Source organism: Bombus bifarius, unplaced genomic scaffold (assembly GCF_011952205.1).
Source record: "Bombus bifarius isolate JDL3187 unplaced genomic scaffold, Bbif_JDL3187 scf7180000009125, whole genome shotgun sequence".
In the NCBI taxonomy this organism is placed as follows: domain Eukaryota; kingdom Metazoa; phylum Arthropoda; class Insecta; order Hymenoptera; family Apidae; genus Bombus; species Bombus bifarius.
This window is the reverse complement of record NW_022884914.1, coordinates 2,122,040-2,144,819: the sequence shown is the minus strand read 5'-3', so window position 1 is coordinate 2,144,819 and position 22,780 is coordinate 2,122,040. Positions and strand designations below refer to the sequence as shown.

At 38.3% G+C, this 22,780-nt stretch overlaps 1 protein-coding gene across 1 annotated transcript in view; it reads right to left on the bottom strand.

Annotated features, from left to right (window-relative positions):
- The window catches only part of LOC117213788, a 245,914-nt gene that overhangs the window by 6,246 nt on the left and 216,888 nt on the right, over positions 1 to 22,780 (bottom strand). Inside the window, exons 5-6 of the mRNA XM_033459448.1 lie at positions 20,570 to 21,537; positions 18,395 to 19,997 (exon numbers count right to left, since the gene is read on the bottom strand). Coding sequence (XP_033315339.1) covers positions 18,395 to 19,997; positions 20,570 to 21,537 — 2,571 coding nt within the window. The remainder of the gene's footprint in view (positions 1 to 18,394; positions 19,998 to 20,569; positions 21,538 to 22,780) is intronic.

Below are 22,780 nucleotides of genomic sequence, written 5' to 3'. Positions count from 1 at the left end.
CTTTTACAATGACGCATACAAACGTTTATACAATGTTTTACAATGTTTATACAAACATGAAACCTAATATAACGAACGTTGTAATCTTTATCTTGATAGAACAATATGGATCATACGTAATTCGATAAAATAATATAAACCGAAAAATGTTGTGCATCCATTATTTCCTTATAAAACGAAAGAAACTTTTCGGACGACCTAATAAAATATACGCGTAGATAAATAAACAATACATATAAGAAATCATTTGTTGCGATAATCGTAAAATAATAAATATTTCTAAAAATATGTAGCATTATTTTATACTTTCGAAACATCGACAAAAAACCCATGAAACTTTTAACAACCCCAAATCCACGGCAATTATCATAAATTACTCTTAATAAAGGCAACCCCCTACGATATTGATCAGAACAAGGAATCGTAGCCTCCATAGCGACGAAAAAACATGGCTCCCCGTTCATCAAGAATTTATAAATTTCGCTAAGTAAATTCTTCCGGGGTCTGCCATCGAGCGTAAGCGTCAATGTTATTACAGGCTCGTGAAAGTTCGGAGATGATAATCGATGGGAGGGTCGGCGCTGTTGAAGAAAGTGGCTGCGCGACCGCGAGGTAATTTCATTTGTTGGGTACAATCTCTTAGTGGTCGACTTTTCGAAGGTTGCATGATTCAGGTACGACAGGATTGCTGTGACAGGTGTAGCACCAGGTTAGCCCAGCCCGAGGCTAACGCGTCCCGACCGTTTCGAACGACCGCTCTATACATTATGGATGAGCTCGTACTTTGGAATTTAAGACCATTGAATTCCGTCAGACGTTACGCGATAAAGCTTTTAGGTGTCAGTTTCTTGATTCTTTTGATAGCGATTTCTTACATTGTCTGTTAGAGTTTTTCTAACGTCATAATGAGCTATATAACGTCTGTCATTCTGTTGACGTAATAGCGTGATATATACTTATAACACCTGTTGTGTAATGAGAAAACTTTATATGGTAATAATGAGAGCGAATTATGTTAATGGCGAGGATCAAAGTTGCTGGTTAATTGCGTAATATTGGAACTCGCGTTTATGTAAGTTTGTTGCATTTCATATCGAGAAATAGTCCAGTAATAGATTGCTATGAAGTAGACTGTAGAGACACAAATTCTAGCTTAGAGCGATGCTTCTTAAATTCGATCAATAATTAACAATTAAATAGTCTACTAAAATTGAATGGCCGATTTATTGCGTTTGTTGGGAAAGCTTCAAATTGGTACGAGTTATTAATTTTAACTACATGTTGAATAATAAATGGAACATCAAAAACATAGAATTATAAAAGTCACGACATAGAATAAGAAATAAAATACTTTTGAGAATTTAAAAAATGCGACTTAATTTATTAAAGATTGTAAAAAGACTTCACATCTTCAAAGAACCGTTTCTACGTAACCGATTGACAGGTACGAAATTCGGAAGCTATAGAACTTGGTACGACTGAATTATTCATTCGACATAAATCGTTTTCGTACACGCAACATCGAAGGAAACTCTCGAAAGGCCGAATCCACGCGCTCTTCCTACTCATCTGACACGGCGTGCGTTTCAAGCATAGTTAAACATTAACGAACAGAAAGCAGCCGTCTACTACTCTCCGAGATTGGCCGTATCTGTATTATTAAATTTAATCCGGTTGTTCGGACAACTCGATTTATTTACCCGAATTCCTCGTTTTCTACCCCTTTCCGCCATCCAATCTAAAGCAGTTTCATTTTCTTTATTAGAACCCGACACACACGTTCTAGACTATTCTTTTGTTTATGCGTATCAATAATGTAGCAATCATTTAACAGTCACTTTGCTGGCTTTGAAGATATTTTCAATACGCATAACTTTATAATTTTCTTATAAATAGTACTTTATAATTTTTCAGGTAGGAAATTCTTTTTGGAATTGAGAAATGAAGAATAATTGATAAATTACAAAATTTTCAGAAAATTTACATAATATTCACTTTTCTCTATGTAAAACACAAAACCAGTAACTTGTGTCGTACTCGTAAATTTCAAACGAAGGCATAACAAGACGAAACAAACGCTATAATTGCAGATGGCCCATTTCCAACAATCCACCGCATCCGAATTTATCCGCAGTCCAGTGACATTTAACGATTCATCCAAAGGAACGAACGCAACCAAAATTCTACTTTCAGCACGAATTCGTGTTCTCTCAAGATCGATCGTCATTCTTTTATCGCTACTAGAGGACGGCAGATAATTCATATAATAGTATAATAATTTCACCTATGATTCTTCCTTCAAATGATAGAACTTGAGTGAAGTAAATTCAATCGGCAATTTATTTAATCGTGCATTAAATAAAGTGTGGATGGTACGACTATACGGGTTGGTATATATAGTCACGAGACGAGTTGATACTTGATGTAGTCAAATATATTTAAAACTATTTGTAGTATAGAGTTCGTCGTCGTTCGCTAAGTGTTGCTCGTTATGCGTATAGACGGTAATGAGTACGTTCGCTCGATGATAATCGCTCTAAGATTGCTCGATACTCACTCGCTATAAGAACGCTCGATAAAGATTGACTGATAACTGATTCGTGTGTGACTATTGATTAACTGATAGATAACTGACTCCTCCAAAGACTGACTATAAGAATGCTCGATACTAACTGATTGTCTTAACGATCGTGTTCGTTTATTTACACTGGTTGGGGAAGTACCGGAAAGTTTAAATTCAACTTCGGTTAACGGCTGCTCGTAGCGGTGACATTGTTTTGCCCGGAGTTGGTTTATCATTGTGTTTTGTAAGTCAAGGCAGTATCGATGTCCCGAGGCAAAACAACAACATGAGTCGCTCTCGATTCGCATCGTCCTCTGACTCATGTGCTGCTACAAAAGTTTCGTATAAATTCTTATTTTTATTGTCTGCAAACGATGAAAAAGTAGAAATGTACAGCATTGCTGGCAGAATAGCAACAGATAGTTGTTATGGTAGATAGTAGTTAGATATATTACAGCAATAAGACTACAATGCAATGCGATGCAAGGAAATACAATTTAAAAATACAACTCAATGATCAGGATTCAAAAACTTCCTACTCAGATTTATTACTTTATAATATTTTTCAATAATTTCGGTTAAACTACAACTTTGAAACACATTTTTAATACTTGAAATTGAATCATTTGCTATAAACGACCGCCTGAAATCTTCATTTCCACAATTTTATTTTAATAAATAAACGCGGGACAAATAGTTCGCTCGCGTGTACGCTTTCGTGCGCATTTTCCTCAGGAAATTCTCCTCTTGACGCCTGTACACTTATTTTCTCGTTTCCTCCACAGACTGTTTTAATATCCGTCTCAGACAGAGATACGTCTCAATCAATTTCTTCACGGTGGTTCTCCATCCAGGCGAGCCCCGTCCCTTGGGAAATGCGAAGAGAGTCGCGAGTACGTTTCGCGCGAGCTAAGAAAACGCCCTCGGTATGCGAATAACTGTCTCTGCGTTATTTGTGTACGCGGATGTGGCGCGAGCTGACGATATGGAACAAGCGACTTTGGAAACTTGTTATCGCGGGGATGAAGTTGTTGAGTTTCACGCAGGAACGGCAGATACCGGTAACTTTTTCCATGAACACTTCCTGGGTATTTCCATCTCTGGGTATGAGGAACCGTGGGGAACTACTTTGTTTTAATAACCAAGAATGGTACTGTATAACAAGTAGAAAGACATATAGGATGTTTTTGGAATAATTTTATAATTTGTATGTTTGTAGTTTGTTGCTTCAACAAATTATAATATTTGCTTACGTCACGATCTCGAAGAAGTAAATATATAAGATACCATTTCATCCTATACTATAACAAATATTCTGCTGTTAAATCATATCTTACTATCAATTCGTCTTCTACAAAACGTAATTAAACAAATTTTAACAAACATTCTTAAATCTGTTCTAATTATACTTAAAACTGATAAAACTTAACCTATGATCTTATCAGAGACGCTAATAAACTATTCTAGCAATTGATACAACTGCAAAGGATCAATTATAAAAAGAAGATAACTCCATAAATATAAAACACTTAGAACCATTCTTTTCATATTCCACTCCACGGAACAGTCTATCAATAAAATGTCTAAAATAAAGAAACCAGAATATTCTCGTTGTATCGTCTGGAAGTAGCAAGAGTTTCCTACAACGAAGACATCCTTTGAGAGAGTTGTACTAAAAAAGGAAGAGACCATCAGTGGCAGAAACTTAGGGAAAGTCAGACGTTGAAGTCTCGAGGGAAATTCCTCGTCACGGAGGAATCACCGGAAATCTCGCCGTGTCCTATTCGGATGGTATATATCACCAGCGGCCGGAAGTGGAGGAAACTTTTAATTCCCCGTGAAAATCAGAACGTAGGGCTAACGTGTCACGTGGAAAATCGAGGCTTCTCATCGTGGCGTTTGTGAACAATCAAATATACTCACATGGACGATTCGTATTTATTGTGGCAACAAGAAGACGAGAGTGGAATTCTTCGTGTAGATTTACGAGGACGAAGAATTTGCCACGGCGGTGCGTCACACGACTGCCTGGAAGGATCGTCGACGATTCCACCGAGTCTCGGTGCGCCATTAAAACAGAAGTGTGTCTGAATGTCGTCGCGAGACGTGGGAAAAAAGGGAAGGTCCTTTGCCGTAGAAGTGAGAAATTGTTACAATTTCATCAGCCACGATGGAACGGAAAGATGCTTTTACTGCAGGAAATGGAAGAGGATGTAAATGGTGCGTTGAAACTTTGTTGCGTTTATACTGTTTGGATTATAGGTGAATGGACTTTAAGTATTACGTGTAAACTATATTGGAATATTAGTAAATTATTTTTCTTTTTTATAATTCGAGTGTTATTTGTGTAATGTTACTTGAGGACTGTAATTTTATGATGAATATGGTGAATGGTACTGAAACCATTACGATAACCATTATGATAATATTAGAATTTTGCTCGAAAGAATTATTGTACACATCTATTATTACGTGAAAAGTGATTAATGAAATTTAGCATTTCAAGTTTTCTGAGAATATTCTAGGAAATAATTTAACACTGAAATTGGATCGTTCGACTAAAATGGTATTTTTACCTTAGTGCCATGTAAACGTCAAATAAAAAGATATTCGCTCATCAAACGGAAGAGAAGAACGGAAAGTTTCGCGAAGTCGTGCTTCGTGAAAATATTTCATGAGTCAGTCGCGCTCTAGAAAAGTCTCCCCCAATGGAAGAAATCGAAGATTCAAGCAGATGTTGGAAAGCTTCACGCAAGACTTGTGATCGAAAATTGCGCTTCACGGTACGGTGAGAATGTTCACCCTAAAAGCAGAGACACGAGAAACTTGTTACATCGTTAAATGGGAGAAATTTGTTTTCCTCTTCTCTCTTCGAAAATCACTTTAAATCTGTTATTTAAAAAATCATGAAATTTTTACGCAATTGTAGTATAAAGACTAATTCCTCATTTGGCTTAATATTATACAGATAATAAAATAAATATTTAATCTAAGAGTTTCGTTATCTTTCTTCGGTTATGTGTAGTATATGCTGCTTTAACTACTATTCGATTTTCTAAAGTCCCATGGCAATGCTTGAGAGTACGTATACTAACAGTCATGTACCCTGGGGTAAGTCCTCTGCTAACAGAATGTACGATACTATTATTTGCTTCAGTCATTAAGCGGTTCTTAGATGCTTCAACTTCGTATAAAGGAGTAGCATAACATTCACGTTTTATGGTTAGAAAATTCTCGTTGATGAAATTTTCGAAATATCATTCGTTCATTTATAGCGGTAAAATTCCGTTTGTAAATATATCATGCTATTACATGAACATCCTCAACTAATGAAATATATCAAATGGGAAAAGAAATTTAATAAAAAGATCAACTCCCAATTAAGAATAAAGTTGAGAAATACACAAAATTGTTACCACGAAGTTCGATATACGATGAATTGCAACGTCTAAAAAGTGTTACAGAGAATAAAAGAGCTATGAACCAAGCAGAGACCACAGAAATGGATATTGTGACAGAAGTTCAGGAAGCAAGAACGCTGAAACATCGTACAGTTGCCAAATGCGAATCGCTGCGATCCAAGTCTGAAAGAAATTCTCTAAAAAAACAAAACGAAAAAATTTACACAGTTATTTATCATCCTACAGTACCATCAATCTTTTTATTTTTCAATCTCGCTCCAAAATTCATACAATCGCAATTTTACTGTCACTTTGATCAATAATCTCCGTACCTATCCCTGGAAACATGACGAGTCACTGTGAGATCGCAAGTTCGGCCACGTTTCGCGGCTCTTAAGATTCGGAATCTTTTCAACGGTACGCCGGTTTCTCCCCCAACGATAGGAAAGCTCGCGATGTGTCGAAACGTCCGAACAACAGATGCGGGATACCAACGCGGGGATAGACCTTAAGATCTTCGCCAACAGATGTTGCAGTTACACAACCCCTCCTTCTACGATCTCCCCAGCCAAGCTAGCTGCCCTTATCGATGCGGTAACAAACACTTCGAACCTGCTTCGAATGCTTGATACGACTCGATCCTCATGAAATATGAACTACCGTACGCACATACGACGTTCTCGTCGATGTATCGTGCAATTTGCTCGAGGATCACCGGTTCACTCGTGTTGTAACGCGTATCGATACGCACGATCAACGTCAATTACTTGGTAAATAGTAGTTTATTACTTCCATTTCTGTGGACGCGTAGGTCTATTAGGCTTAGGTCTAGATACGTTACTATGATAGTCATAGTTTTCAAAATTTCAATTTTGAATTATAATGAATATAATTCTAAAATTAATTTACTATTTTAAGTAGTTCGTTATTTTCAATTTTTTGGAATATAAAACATGAAATTTTGCGTATACATATTTAATAAAGCAGCAGAATTTTCTAGCTTCTTAGTGAATCAATTTTTCAAGCCTAAATACTAAAGAATAAACTGAACGTCGATTAACTTCGTTCAGCTCTATTGTTGCATTCTCTTTCTTTACTCTCCCATTTCGATTTTATCTCCTACTTTTCGCAAAGTACCTAAACATTCCACCGCTAAGCGTCGATTTGGGTCAAAAGTTCGCTGATAAACCCAACCGTTTTACCGCTCGCTATCCGCCTCGCCGTTTCGTTTTCCCAACTTGTTAACATTTCCATCTCGACTTGTTCAAAAATCTGTCTTTTGATTCTGTTAGAAATCTGATGCTCTCAAAGCGGGATCACCGCCTGGTTCTCGCAGCGTGTCATAACTATTTATAATGAAGCTGCAGATCGCAGGAGGCTGCATAGACATAGCGGTAAATTAATGGCGTATCTTCGCGATGTAGTTTCTCGCCAAACTCGAAAAACACCCTTACGAATTAATTGCACGAGCAAGGTACCAACGACGAACTGTGAGTAAAAAAAAAAAAAAATGAAAGAAATAATACAGAAGAAAATGAACGAGAGGGAGGAAGATGACACGTAAGGCCGATTATCCACCACGCGTTCACAAAATTTTTGCTCCTGCAGATAATGTACAAAATATTTATTCGAACACATGGAAGCTTTTAAATAAATAAAAAAAGAAAAAATGTAACTTGAATCGACAAATGATTTTCGAGATACAAAGTTTTAAGAAAAAATAGAATAAAATAAGAAAGAATATTAACAACAAATTATAGCATGCACTTATAATTACCCAGTAAGTGTGTTAAAGCATATTAAATTTCCTACCATTTAGCAGTAGTTTCACAAAAATTGGTACTACAAAAATGAAATATATAGATCCCAGTAAAAAGCTGTTTCGTTGTAAAGGTGCGTACATCCTTGTATGTACTATTTTCTATAGACCAATCAATCAACCAATATTCACTAACACATTGCAAACATTGATTTCACAAAGATACTCGACAAATATTCCAACGAAACTATTCACAACCATTGACAAATTTTTAAATGATTATTAAAAATCCACGTTCCGATACTTGGCTCGGAGATTTAGTAAAAATGCAAACGTAAAAGAGCGGTGGTAAAAGTCGAACTAAGTTACAGGCAGACAAATTAACGCGGAAAAAGCATTAACTGAGCCGAATGTAAGGATCTATGCCACTTAGAGATTTCATCGACCGTGACAATTAGCGAGCAATGTTAAACCGCTGGTTAAAATCCAGTCGTCGTCGAACGTCTAGGAATTAGAGCCCTAGGCGGACATTCGTGCTGTGTTGGCCTGTTACCAAACGTTTTCACGACAGTCGAATATACGTATGAGCATGGAAGTACGGCGTGCAATTGGCGTCGGGCGAGGTAAACTGTACGTGACTGGTTTCCCTGACCAGACAGACGAAAATTGTATTTTTCTGCCAGCGGGAATATGTCACCGGGAACGGAATGTAGTTAGAGAGATCCGGTGAAATTTGGTTCGACGAATTTCATTCGAGCCCGCGACACCGTTACTTGGTAAACTCTCCCCGCGCGGAAATATCGCCGACTCAACGCGTTTTTCGTTGTTTCGTCGCAATTTAACGCTGCTGTCATTCCAACTGCTCGAATCACCCCGGAATAAAATTGCCGTACCGTAAACAATTGTAAACGGTTGACAATGGGGTGTGACATGTTTGCATGCGGATGAAATAACGAAAATTCCTGGCAACGGGATGGTCGCTGTGATTTTCAAACTGAGTTTGTAAATATCCGATGATTCAACGCGATCGGGATAAAGCTAATCCCAATGTTTATTGAAAAATCCATTGGCATATTCAAATACGATTAAATCTCAACAACTAAAAGATATTTTGAAACGATATGTCAATTGTTTTAATTCTTATTTATTTATTTGGTGTAGAGTATTTAGGACCATTATTATTATATTATTATTTGACATTTCTTCAAATTCTAATTGGAACTTAAGCTTTTCAATTCGCTAGTCGTTAATGTTGGAAGTGAAGTCATATTCTGTGATTTCTGTATCGCATAATCATTTGTACTAATTATTTATCAAGCAGTCGACATTGTGAAATCGTTCGAGACATTTTGGACGACTACCAAAATGTAACTGTTTGATAAGGGAATTGCCAGAAAACATCAGTAAACTATGCGAACCGAATTCCATTGGATGTAAAATGCATTTCTTCGATAACATCGTAAAATAGCAATAGGTATTTGAGTACAATTGTTACCGTGCGTTTCATTGCCTAGAAAACTATAAGCGCAGTCTCATTTACATATAGAATCATATTTAAAATATCGGTTCTCTTCGTTCCTTGCCAAAACTGGAAACGCTGATACAGTTAAAAAAAAAGATTGGAAAGGTAAATTCGACAGTGAATAAATCAGTGGAAAAAACTGGATCGTTAAGAAAAAACCAAACGAAAACAACGACACGGTATTCCAAAAACTACGTTCGTTTCAATAAAAATCGATATGTTTGTTTTTAATGCACCGTTGGCATTCGTGCCAAATGAATTTCAGGTTTTGATATCTTTTTTATCTTAACTATTTTCAGAAAAAGTTATTTGATAACAGATGTAATTATATTGTCTACGTGATGACCTTGTGAACGTGCATGTGACGATCAGTTGTACGAAATAAAAGCAAAAAGTAAAACAAATGTTTCATCTGCGTCATTTAGACAACAAAGCGATTGTCTTTACACAGAATCGATTTGAAAACGGATACAGAAGGACCATGTTTCGTGGAAAATGTAAAAAAGTTGCTTTCAATCCTAGTTTCCGTGGACCTGGAAGTCGATCCCTTTGAAAGTCTTTCAAATTAGATCCGTGTTTGTTCTCAAACTGGAACGCGTGGAAAATAGAACGTAAAGAAACAGTGTCCGCGCGAGAAAGTGTAATTACTTTGCTCGCCAGCATATACCGCATAAAGCCACATGATGTGACGTTAATTACGAATTTAATATCAGAAAGCGAAATGACAAGAGGAATTATTACGGGCATTGTGGTTTTACAAATAAACGAATAGCAAGGAAAAGAATTGAAAGAAAGAGAACACAAATTTAAAACGCAAGAAAGGAAAGGAAAGAAAATTGACGCTCGAATGAGTAAACTGAGTACTAAATTAATACTAAACGAAATCTTACAAATACACATTGTTAATATCTTCATTTCAACCTCTTACGATTCTCAAATCTTTACATTTCAATCTCGCTGCTGTCTCTAGAAACAAAAAGACTTGAACATCTTTTCCAAAATATTTAAACTTGTACTTGAAATGAGAAATCATGCATACTAATAACAATTCTTTTTTTCCCAAACCTGAAAGTGTCTTTTAACGCTAAAAAACTACCATTGAATCGGAAATGGCCAAAAGAACGCAACATGGTTAGTTTTGTTATCACAATTAAAATCTTAATTGACAGTGATACAACGTGTAGATCGTTTTACAGAGAAACAAATAACGAAAGGTATATCAGTGCTACAGTGGTTCTAGTGGAAATAGAAAAGAAATCGATAGCTCCCTTACCTAGCGATTCTTGGGGGTGAATGTCACGCAGACACAAAAGAAACGGGGTTGGGAAGCGAGAGTAATTCAAATACGAGTAGCAAAAGTCTTCTTCCCCTTTACTTTAGCTGCTGAATTTTTTCTCGTGTACCTAGCCAAGCGAAAGAAGGGAGATACCGACCACCGTGCTTTTTCCTCTTTCATCCCCACCATCTTATTCCCTTTTCGCCCTATTAACGACCACCGCCGTTGTAGCTATCCGTTAAATGGTCCAGACGCGAGGATAGATCGACCTTCGCAGAGATTGCGAATATCAATTTTCTCGGCTCATCGATGCTGCAGTCACGAATTGCACAGTTCCACCTACATCGAGATTTACAATGTCGTAACAGTTATCTACGATCGTAATACTTGCAGAATAACGCGATACCGTAATATAAACTTCACTCTTTCGTACGGAGACGTATTTATAGATTCGATTAACGTCTGGAAGGATGGAAAATGATCTTATCTTGATAGTAATGTTATAGGAAACTTTTAGTGTATGGTGCGGAAAAGACATTCAATTACAATACGAGTGATTAAGATGGGAAATAAATTGTATGAGAGAACATAAACCACTTTAATAGATTAAACTTTGTTAATCAATTCTTTGGTGGATAAGGGGACTAGTTACTTAAATATCAAGGAAAAGAAACTGTGACCAAAAGTTTGTTCCTCTTTTTCTAAGGATGCACGAAAAATTATTCTATTGGGCGATAGTTGAATATCTATATTACGTAACATAATAAATTTATAATTACAGTTCTTCAAAAATTCCCAGACTTCTGCGAAAGTATTGGATAACGCTTATCAAAATGTTATCATACCATTCATTAATAAGAGATTTGAGGATCTGATTAAAGATGAAGTTATAAATACGGCCCCTACAATGACGATTTAATAGCATCGCGGGATAACTGAAAGATTTATCTTCACCTTTAAATTTCAATTAAGAAAGATAAAAAATGATATTCAATTTAGAAAAATGTTTAATAATGCAGACGTTTATTTTATAAAAGTTTCATAAATCAAGCGAGGTATGATGAAATTATATCGGATAAGAAAAATGAGCGCAAGCAAGAAAATATCCCTTTCGACAACTTGGCATCCTAATTATTTCGCCCGCTGCATAATTCGGATGCTCCATCTATTCAGTTATGCGAAACGGTTGAATTCACGAGGATGTAAGGCTAGATTCCAGATACGGAAACAGATATTAAGTTACGTAAGCTAGCGAGTTTTCCGTTTAATTCAGACCTCGTTTCGACGTTCAAGAGCTGAACTTGACTTTCCGCTTCCTCGGCATAATGAGACACTGTGAGCTATATATATAAAGCATACTATCTTTCTATACATTCTATTAGAAGAATCGGTACGTCACTTAATAAATTTAAGTTCCTAATTTGAGAATTCACTAAGCCCAATGAACATTAGTTTCCTAATTCGTAGTTCATGAAACTCAAATTATGACATATCATTTCACTTTAATCTATACGTTTGCAAAATGACAACAAATTTTCTAAGAATTGATATTAAAGTAAAACAATGCAGTAAACTTTAATATATTTTAATTTGTCCTTCACCTATAACAATTATCAAGTATCGAACGTAAATTAAACAACGAATGTTTCCGTACTTATTACACAAACGAAGCAGCAGAGAAGTAAAATAAAAACAATGGAATTATAATTAAGGGAGCAAAATAAAATGTTGATTCAACTTCAGGAATGTATTACAAATTAACTATTCATCACCTTCATTTTCAAAGTATGGTTCGAATAGGAAACCTGAACTCGCCAAGACTGTCGCATAAAATCAATGCCTGACATAAGAAAGAAACACACATAATAATTAAATATTTACAACACATAATTATCAAATATAGCACATAATTATCAAAACTAATAGCTAGAACCAAAATTATTGAAAAAACTGTTCAAAATCCAACATTCCAAGCACCTTTCATTACATCGCACTATCACGAATCATCCCAACGAATCATCGAAAAGCGACAGGTTAAAACGACTGGTAGACGACGCTCGTTCATCCATTGGCAAGCTATTTTTAACGAGTGAAAAAAGTACATCTTTGACAGGAGTCGCATAACGAAAGGGTCGCCATTGACGTTTAGAAAAGTCGACGCGGGGGAAGCAGTACGCTCTCGTCGCAAGTAGGGCGTAATATTTCCGATATTTCCAATATGCTCTCGGTATCGCCCCGATGACAGCACGCCTCCGCACAACGTGAATCTACGACAATACGAAACACACGTGCTGCGCGCGTTTGCGCTTCCGTCCATGCAAAGATGAACACCGCCACGAATACAACACGTGCACAGAGGTACATGAGGACAAAGATATTGCGGTTCGTAGTTCGAGCCCCGGTCTATATTCGCGTCACTGGTCTCACGCGCATTGCGGACACGCGCTGCAACCTCGGACGTTTTGTTCGCAAGCACAATGCGGAACCGTGTTTCTTCCGGGTTAGTCGCCCGTCGCCGCGGATGAAACGCCAAAGGAGAAAGCGAAAGGGAACAAAACGACCGGTGAATCGAAAACCGTCCTTTCGGAAAATACCCGCGTTTAATACCCTCCAGGGATAAACCCTTTCCAACGGTTTAATAGACCATGCAACGATCATGTTTTTTAATTTCACTCTGCAATTAACGTTCACTGCTATCGATGCATACGTAGTTTCAATGAAATTGTGTAACAGCGAAAAACATTGTCGCAACATTACGTCATATTTACCAGCAGTGAATGCATCAAGCAGCTTGTATCGAATTCCCTTTAGTTGGACGGGCAAGAAAATAATAAAATTACGTCTTTCCGTTTTCTGTCATGAACGACGCTGATGCATTCTTACACTTCATTTTGCATAATTGGTAATTATCGTTGCGCGCTTTATTCGCGTCAATGCTAATGCTTCTACTGTTTACTGTACGAATATATGTAGTAGGTGCGCGAATTTTGGTAAAATTTAGCGGAATATGTTCTCATCGGAATCGTATAACTACGTATTCGAAATTATATAGTAAAATGGTATTCTCTACACCAATCAAGTAATCATTAATTAAATTAATTAAATTGATCTGGTTAAGCTGAGATTTATTATGCTCATTAAAAATATACCGAATATATGTATCTAAAATATTTTTCATTTCTCAGTTTTCATGCTCGTTAAATGAACAATGCGCTGGAACGTAGTATCTGTAGCAGAAAATACGTATAATCCTTCGCAACTTTATCGAAACGCTCACAAAACCACTCGCACGATCTCGCCTACACAAAAACCGTCTCCACGCGAGCTGTTCGTTACTGTGCATCGTTTAAAAGGTTCCGTGCTGGACCGATTTTTGGTTTCTTTTCGTTCAGGCCGATTAGTTTTTTAGTTTTGCTTCTGATAGTTTTGTGTATAACTTACAATTTTTTTAATAGTGCAAACAATATAATTCTCAAGAAAAGAATTTATTGTTTGAGATGTATTAGACATCAAACCATTAAATTTAATTTTTAAGCAATTGTACACGCTCTACACGGCACGAAACGTGTTAACGCGTTGCTGCCTTTCAATTACCTCATAGAAATGACGTGATAATTCCGCGATGGTTATTGGCGTCGGCGGAAGAGCGACGCCGTTGATCGAAGGCCAATTAAAGCGACGCTGCGCTGTTAAAGCGAATCTAACATATCGGCAACAGTAAAAAACAAAAGAAGATAAAATTGGAATCACATTCCCCGATATTAAGTTTTCTCTCGTCACTGTGATCCCGTTCATTAGTTTTTTAAGAAATTGCTATTTCTTGCGCGATCGACGATTCATCGGAAGGAGATTAATAAAATCAGTAGAGAAATAGAAGGATGAAAAACAAATACACCGATCGATCATCCGTGCTTAAAGTTGCCCTGCCGGGCACGATAAGTAATTGTCGGCACTAGGAAAAAAGCGCGGAGATTTTCGGGAATCTGTTCTCGATCGCGTGCGAAAACACTTCCCCTTTCCCTCTTCAAAATGTAATTTACGGCTACGAGTCGACCGACATCCATCAAACCGGGGAAAAAATAGCTTCTCGATCCCGACGCAGCTGACTCCGATCATAAAAATCGAGAATTCGAGGATCGGTGTACAACCGAGCCACAATATCCTCGAACGTGGCAATACATAAAATGATTGAATAAATTCAGTCACGCTTGGGGGTTGTTGTTGATGTTACGAAATGTTACAGTTATGTATTTTTGATGCTAAAGATGATAAAGATAGGTTTCACAAAAATGTCAAATTTTATTAACGTTTGTAGAAGCTTATGTTTGTTCATGTCTCTGAAAATGTATATTTCCCTGAAGCTTATAAAAGTTTTGTTTAAGTTTAAGTTCTACTCTAACGATGCTTGTAATATAACATTTAAATATGATGTAGAACTCTTAAGATACATTTTTTAAGAAATAAGGACTCATAATTAATAGAATCTAAAAAAAAAAAACAAAAAATAGATATGAGAATTTTGTTGCATACTATTTCTATCTATTCTAGAATCACATTTTTGGGATATTTAAACTTTAGCTCACTAGATCTGTAACTTAGCAACATTTTTCTTACGTTCTTTCAGTTACTTCGTCCTATATAATCACATAAATTTTACATTATTCTTGTCTCCTTTGCAACCCTTTCATTCCACAATAAAACTTCCAAACAAAAACCAAAACACATTAAAACGGAGGAAATTCATCATCGTCACAATTTTCCTCTTTTTTACTCTAACTATTCTCCGAACCATTAATTTTCCAGCAGTCAATACTTTCAAAAGAATCGATTTAGCGAGCTCTCGTCCATTTATTGACACTCGTCCACCGTTAAAAATAATCCTTTCACATTTTTACATTCACTCTCGTCCCTTCGTGAATCACAGCACCCTAGGATACACCGATACAATACTAGTATAGCGTTATTTACCACCGTACGATCGCTACGTAGCGCAGATTTTGCCTGCAGGCAACGCGACGCCAACTCGAAGCTTTCGTGTTAGAGCTTTCGCAATTTCGAAGCTGGGAGGATAGCTGCTAGATGAAACTCCCATCAGAATGTAACTTAGGGAGCTCATGAGTACGACGTTGGTTGGAAAACAGGGGGCCGAAAGCTTAATCAGCTGACTAATTCCGAACGCCCGCTGATGTAGCCCGCAAATCGCTACTAAATTCAAGTATTAAGGCCGATCGGTGATCGATGACGCATAAATCTACTATCTGGCAAATCCCTGGCTCTGCCAGTTTTTTTTCCATCGGTGTCGTTATAAAAGCATTAAGGTATCGAATGATTAGGCTTCTGGGTCGCGTATGTCAGTCCTGTGATCGGTTAATAGCTTCTGTCTAGTTTCTATAGCGTTTCTAACGTATTACAAATTGTTAAACATTTATTTCTACTTCGAATAAACAAAACCGTACTTTTTTAATATTTCTGAGAGACACGTGTAGTTCTTTTGTAATTTACACAAAAATTATTTTCATCTTCGTTGTAATTAATTCGTAAATACCTCTGTTCAAGTCAGTTTCATTTTTCTTAATTTAATATTCCTTATGCTCTACCTGATTGCTTCCGAAATATTATAACAATAAATTAATTTGGTAATTCCTTAGCTTTTAGTTATTTCAAAACTTCTAGAATTTTTTCCTATGTAAATTACAGCAAAAAGTTTCCTTTTTTCTCCACTACCCTTTCAAGTTTCCATATTTGTTTGTTTCTTTTTTATGAAGTTTAGAAAATTCTTTATGAAATTTCTTGTTACCGAAGATGCTAATCAATAAACAAGATTCAGGTACAAATTAGTATAATAGATTCACGTACGCCGTGTTATGTATGCGTCGCCTAGTGTTTCAGTAATCTATGTTTATACAGCAACGACCAGTGCATAACTGATTCGTCGTGACTAAGCAAATCGAGTTAATCCTAGCCAGATTTACCTTTCTGTGACAAGTAGTCTGTACAATTTCACAATCTACCAAAGAGAAACTTGAGTCCTTCGCGGGAGAAACCCGGAACGTTGTATCGCTGCACGACTTTACGGATAACGCAAAGTTTTCGAGAGAAATACGCGCGAGACGACATTAATTAAAGCTTTCGAACTTTCCTCACGCGCAGAAGAACGCTCCTTAAAGCAATGCTCTGGTTACGGGAGTAGGTTAACACGAGCGGCAAAATTCAACAAAAGGTTCAAGGATTAGAATTTCAATGAATCTGTATTTTCTCTATTGTTTTCTGGGTTCGGTGTTTTAATCCCTATTTCAATGCAACGGAGTGGTGGAGAACACAGTTGGAAATATATTATACAGTATAATGTGATATATATATACACGTGATGACACATACAAATTGGAAATTGAAAACTAGGTCAAAGTACAATATATATATAGAATAAGGTATTCTTGTACTAGTCTTTCTTTTTAAGAAAATTGACTTTAAGTGTTTGGTGAATGTGCACTTAACTGGGTTTCAGTTTAACAGATTTTAGTTGTAGGTTAGTGCTTTTAACGTATATTTGCATTTATTGTATGGGATAATGCAGAACACCCACTGAAGCAAAATAATTACGAAGGATAAATTTTATTACTTTGGGAATTGTTGAAAATATTTTTTTTTTGCGTAGTTTGCGCTTAATTTATCAAACTGAGTTTACTATAAAATAATAAAATATATATATTATCTATGAATATTCTGTTTCATAGTATGGACTTCGTTTCTCAATACGATAAACACAATTATAATTATAAATATTAATTTCCAGCGAAATCTCAAGCTAATTTGGCATTGTAAGTAGAATATAGACGTATATATCAGACAAACGTTCAATATCAATTTTCTCGGAAACGAAGCTTCACATGAAAAAATTGTATTCTATGTTTCTGACATAATTTCATGTAGTGTCGCCCACTTGATGCTTATACTACCATTTGCAGGACACCCTATACATGTATTAAGGAATATGTGTTGGTAACGTTAAATATTTAGTCTCTGAGAGGGATGCAGGCGCTAAGTGAAGCTTAACGATATTAGCCGCTGTCTGGAAGGTTCATAACGATCAGCATCAAATTACGGTGTCCCCTAGCGTTGATAAGTACTTAGTTTACCTCGAGATGCCGAAAGTACGGTTTTTATCGTTTTAATGGCTAGGCGCTCGATTAAAGAAGGGAGAATCCATTTACAACATTGCGCACTGAACTTTCAGGCTTCATTTTCTTGATAATTATTTTAACGTCAGAGTCATTTTTACAAGAAAGCTGTGATAAAAGTTTATTAGACACGTCTTTAAATTCAGCAATTTACTTTATCTACGGATCTCTCGAGTATCGCGAATACTAGCCTATACAAGTATTGAGAAATCAAATTCGAAGTATAACTACATAGTGAAACTATAACACAATAAATTACGTGAGTTTCATGTAGAATTCAAAAAATTACTGTAAAACTAAATTATTCACAATTATTCTTAACAAACGTTTATTGATACTTTGGACAAATTAGAAACTCTGATAAATAAGAAAATCGATTTTTAATCGGTATTAATTTTATTAATTTTATCGGCTCTAAGATATAATACAGTATATCAATTTTAAGAAGAAGTTACAACTACGATCAACTTACGCAACAAAGCTAAATAAGACAACGTATGTTATTCAATAATAATCCCTCAACTTTAGATACAATTACCAAACATGTAAAAACCCCTATCTGATACCCGCCTTATTTCTCAGTACCATGATCTCATTTCCATTCGACATTCAAAAAGTCACTCCGTATCAAAGAGCTTCACCTAACAAACTCTATAAACCTATACAACCGAATAAGACCAGGGGTATAAACTTACCAAACAACGCAGACGGCTCGACGTCGCGCATAGAAAGACTGGAGGAGGCCTGTGATCCGCTGGATTCCGTGCTCTGCATGCATCTTAGCCTTCTTCTCAGTTTTGGCATGTCAAACGGCAAGTCCCTCAAATCCACGCTGGTCGCGCTGCCAGACGTGGTGGCGTCCTGTTGCATAAGCAATCGCCTCCTTCGCAGTTTCGGCATGTCGAAAGGCAGATCGGATAGCTCAGGCTCGTTGTCCACGAGATTGATGTTATCCAGCTGCGGTTTCAACAAGTGGAACCCGAATGGTTTGCACTTGATCCCGGCTCGCGACTCGATCGAGATGCCACTGTCCGATCCTTGGATCTCCGCATCGCCCGACGACGAGGATTGCAGGGCCAAGTTAATCAGATTCTTGTTTTGCGGTGTGCGTCTCTTCTTGAAAGACGTGTCCATCGGTGAGGTCACGGAGTTTGTGTTTGTGTTTCCTGTGTTTGTGTTCGTGTTATTCGACGCGGTTACGTTATTCTCCGTGGTCACGTTCTCTTCAGGCGAGGCTTTCTGGGAGTTGTTGTTACGGTTGTTGTCGGAAGTCTCGGAGGCAGGTTCTTGGGACGATTTGTCAGAGATAGGAGACAGTATGTGTAGTTTGTTCGCGTGGTGGGTTAAAAAACCGGTCATAGAAGGTTGCTGATGATGATGGTAGCAATTAGTGCTGCCACTGTCGGAGCTGTGAGAGCTTAGACTGGTACTATGACGGCTCTCGGAACTACTAGTGGATCTGTTACCCTCGCTAGTGCTACTTCGAAGCGATTCCATGCTACCTCCACTGCTACTGGTAGCCATACTCTCTGTGCTCGAGTATCCCGCCCTGCGTCTACTGGTCCGTAATTTGAATTCCAACAAGCCGACATCCCTACGAGGCCGTAATAGATCACTCTCGGCCTCGTGAGGCCTACCTTTGAACTCCATGATCGGCTTGCTCTCGCGAATCAAACTGCGTGGTCGTTGCCTCTCCTCTCGCGGCCTCCCCTTGAACTCTAGTATCAGTTCCTGGTCGAAACGTCGTCCCTGAGACGATTCTACGTTGTCTTGAGCAAAACTTTTCGGTCTACTTTTGATCTCGAGAATACTACCCTCGCTACTTTGAGGCGAGTCTTTCGCTCTCAACAGAGACTTTACGGGCAATCTTAGATCCTTGAGACGTGGATGGTCAGGTTGACAGGGTAGGTTCGGTGTGCTGCGTATGTTTAACAACAAGTGATCTCGGTTGCCATGGAATTTGGCAGGCAACGGTGCCGTGGATGGAGGTGACGGAGTATAACCTCGGGCCGGTAATCTCGGTGAACCGGTTTTCTCGTCGCTTGAATTGATCTGGAGGGATTCGATGTCTTGGGACAGAGTAGAAATATTGTCTGATTGCTGCTGTTGCTGTTGCTGCTGCTGCTGCTGAAGACGGCTCGGAATCGGTTTTGGGCGGAGAAGTACAACTTTGCGTCGATCTTTGCTGCTGTGGGACTGACCAGCGTATGGGACTTGCTGTTGTTGCTGTTGTTGTTGCTTCGACGTGTCCGTCGATGAGCTCGTTCTGCTTACTGGTATCGCGCTGCTGCTTCTGATCTGCATTATCAAACAACAATCAATAATTATCATAAGTATATTCATCGTGAAAGTGAATGAATAGGAACTGATCGGAGAATTAATGTTTCATTGTGAATCTCTCAAGTATATCAGAAGTTAGTTTATACAATGCGAAGGTATAACTACGTTCTCGTATAATGAGCGAATTATACGGTTCGGCCGCAATTAAAGTTCAATTAGCGCTAGATAGGGGAAGATTCATAGTTCGTGTTCCGAAATCCCGTAACATTTTGAGATATATTGGACTTTAATTGCTTTTCATTAAAGACCAACAGCCCCGCGTTTCCCTAATATCAGAGAACAGGCAAACTCGGGAAATAAATCGCAAACGCAGATGTTCCCGTAAAAATGATAATTCTGGAATCTTCTTCCGTAAAACGATGAAACAAAGCATTAATATCGTAAAGAAACAGGAAAATTGCGCGAAAAAAAATTTATCGAATACGTAAATAAACAAATAAATTTCATAAAAGTGCCCCAACATCGTAAGAAAAATAAAACATAATCGAATGCTATCGTAGATGATAAAGGATAACAACATTGATACGTACCTGTGAATGCAACACAGGATGATTGGTAACCCGATCGAGGTCATCGAGGTCATCGTCAGAGCGATTGACCTTGCAATCAAAGGCCGTCTCGTAGAGGTGACGTTGCCTAGCCATCTCTTCCTCGTCTTCCTCCACCTCCACGTCCTCCTCCTCCTCTTCCTCACCCTCGTCCTCTCCCTCCACGTCGTCCTCGTCCTCGACGAGTATCGGTTGCGGGTCTATCCTCCGTGTACGACGTAGCTTGCGCACTTGGTGCCGCGTTAGTTGCGGCTGCCGTTGATCTAGCTCATCCTCCTCTTCTTCAGCTGATGCGACGCAAGTACAAACCGTGGTTGGTAGGTCGTGGCTTAACAATCTATGAGGAGGCATGAGGGTGTGATCCCACTCGGTGATGATGCACGACGAGAGGATCTCGTTTCTGGCTGGGACAGCATGCTCGCTCCCCGACGTGGGGCTCACTAGATCCTGACTTTGATAATGCTGTTGTGGCTGCAATGGATGTTGTTGCTGTAGCTGCTGTTGTTGATAATGTTGCTGCTGTGACTGCTGCTGCTGCTGTTGTTGTTGTTGTTGCTGAGATGAATAGGAACCCCCATCACCCGCCACCGAGTTTCTCTTCGGTATACCGGGTGTTCGTGAACGTTCACCCGGTACGTCGAGACTAACGCTTTTTCTGTACCTGTTCGGCTGTGACTTGCTTATTTGATCCGGTACCTTGAACAAATCGCCGTAGTAATAGGGTGATGGATGGCGGACCGGCTGATTAGATTCGGTGGGTGATTGATCCGTGAGATGCACCAGGGCTACGCAGTCCACCACAGCCCCGTCGACCGAGCTTAGCTCTTTTTCTCTGTCTACTGACAGAGCACGAGTCGAGGAAGACGCGTACAGACTGTTCTTGCGTTTTCTGATATCCACTCGGCGACCATCTTCGTCATCCTCGCAGGAAGAGCCTGAAGCAGATGGATCTGGAACGAATAACACATAGAATCTTCGTGAGCATCGTCTACTGTACGTGATACATAAAGGCGAATATAGTCTTTATATTTACATATGTATCTTCGTATAAGCTTCAGAGTCCTATTAATCTTTCCTTGGCACGACTAGCGTTTCATAAAAAATATTATGGTAGATGGGCATCAAGATAGAGGAGATAGCAAAGTTCGTGGTAGGAATACACAAGAAGGTATACTCCAACGGATCGTATACCTTTGGTAAAATGAAACCGACGCGAAATTTTCATAATCGTTCTGTTATACGAGCATCGGCTACTCTAAGATGTTGAAGGTGGAGAATAGAGATGCTTATGGGGAGACGAAATTGCCGTGAAATGGCAGGCTGGTCTTCTTAAAAATCACTTGTTCGCCCCGCGAGATATTACCGTAATGGTTTCTGGCCGGCTGACACGGGGTTCTACCTTCTTTCTATCCTCTTTCTTCGTACACCTTCACTCGTTTCAACGTCGTTCCGGGATCGTCTTGTACCCCGAGTTTACGATCGTGTCACAAGCATGCTTAGGTAAACGGAAATCGGCTCGGCGGATCGCAGGAGGTGGGAAATTACATGGACACCCGGTACATTAGCGAAGCAACGTGCACACGCAGTATAGACGAAAGGACTGGAGATAATGGGAGCATTATGCTCGGCCGGAGGGCTTTACCGAAATCCTTCCTTGCTCCTCCTTGGCTAGGGTGGTAAGTGCAAGAGGCACACCATAAACCACGCCAAAAGCTGTTTCTGACAGGAACCGCCTTCCCAAATTTCGCGAGAAAGTTTCCCGATGGAAGCAAAAAATTATTATCGGGATCTCTGTCTGATCTCCGGTGCCACTGTCTCGTTAAACCGTTCAGGAGCTTTAACAGGATGTGAATATTTTGTGAGGCAAAATTAAGAAAATTGGAGAATATCATGGAAATTCGATCACTTATCTTCTACTTTGTACTTTTACTTGGTAAGAGATAGAAGTGTAATACGTATGGTATTATATGTACTTTATTCTACTGAAACAAAATGGATGATACATAATTCGATAAAATAATATAAAACAAAAAATGTTGTGCATCTACTATTTCCTTATAAAACGAAAGAAACTTTTGGAACAACCTTATTACGCTTCTGTAAATATTCTTATAAGATTAAAGAGTATTATAAATATCGAATTAAACATATTCTCACCGCATATGACAAAATTAAGGCGATAAAATAATGTTT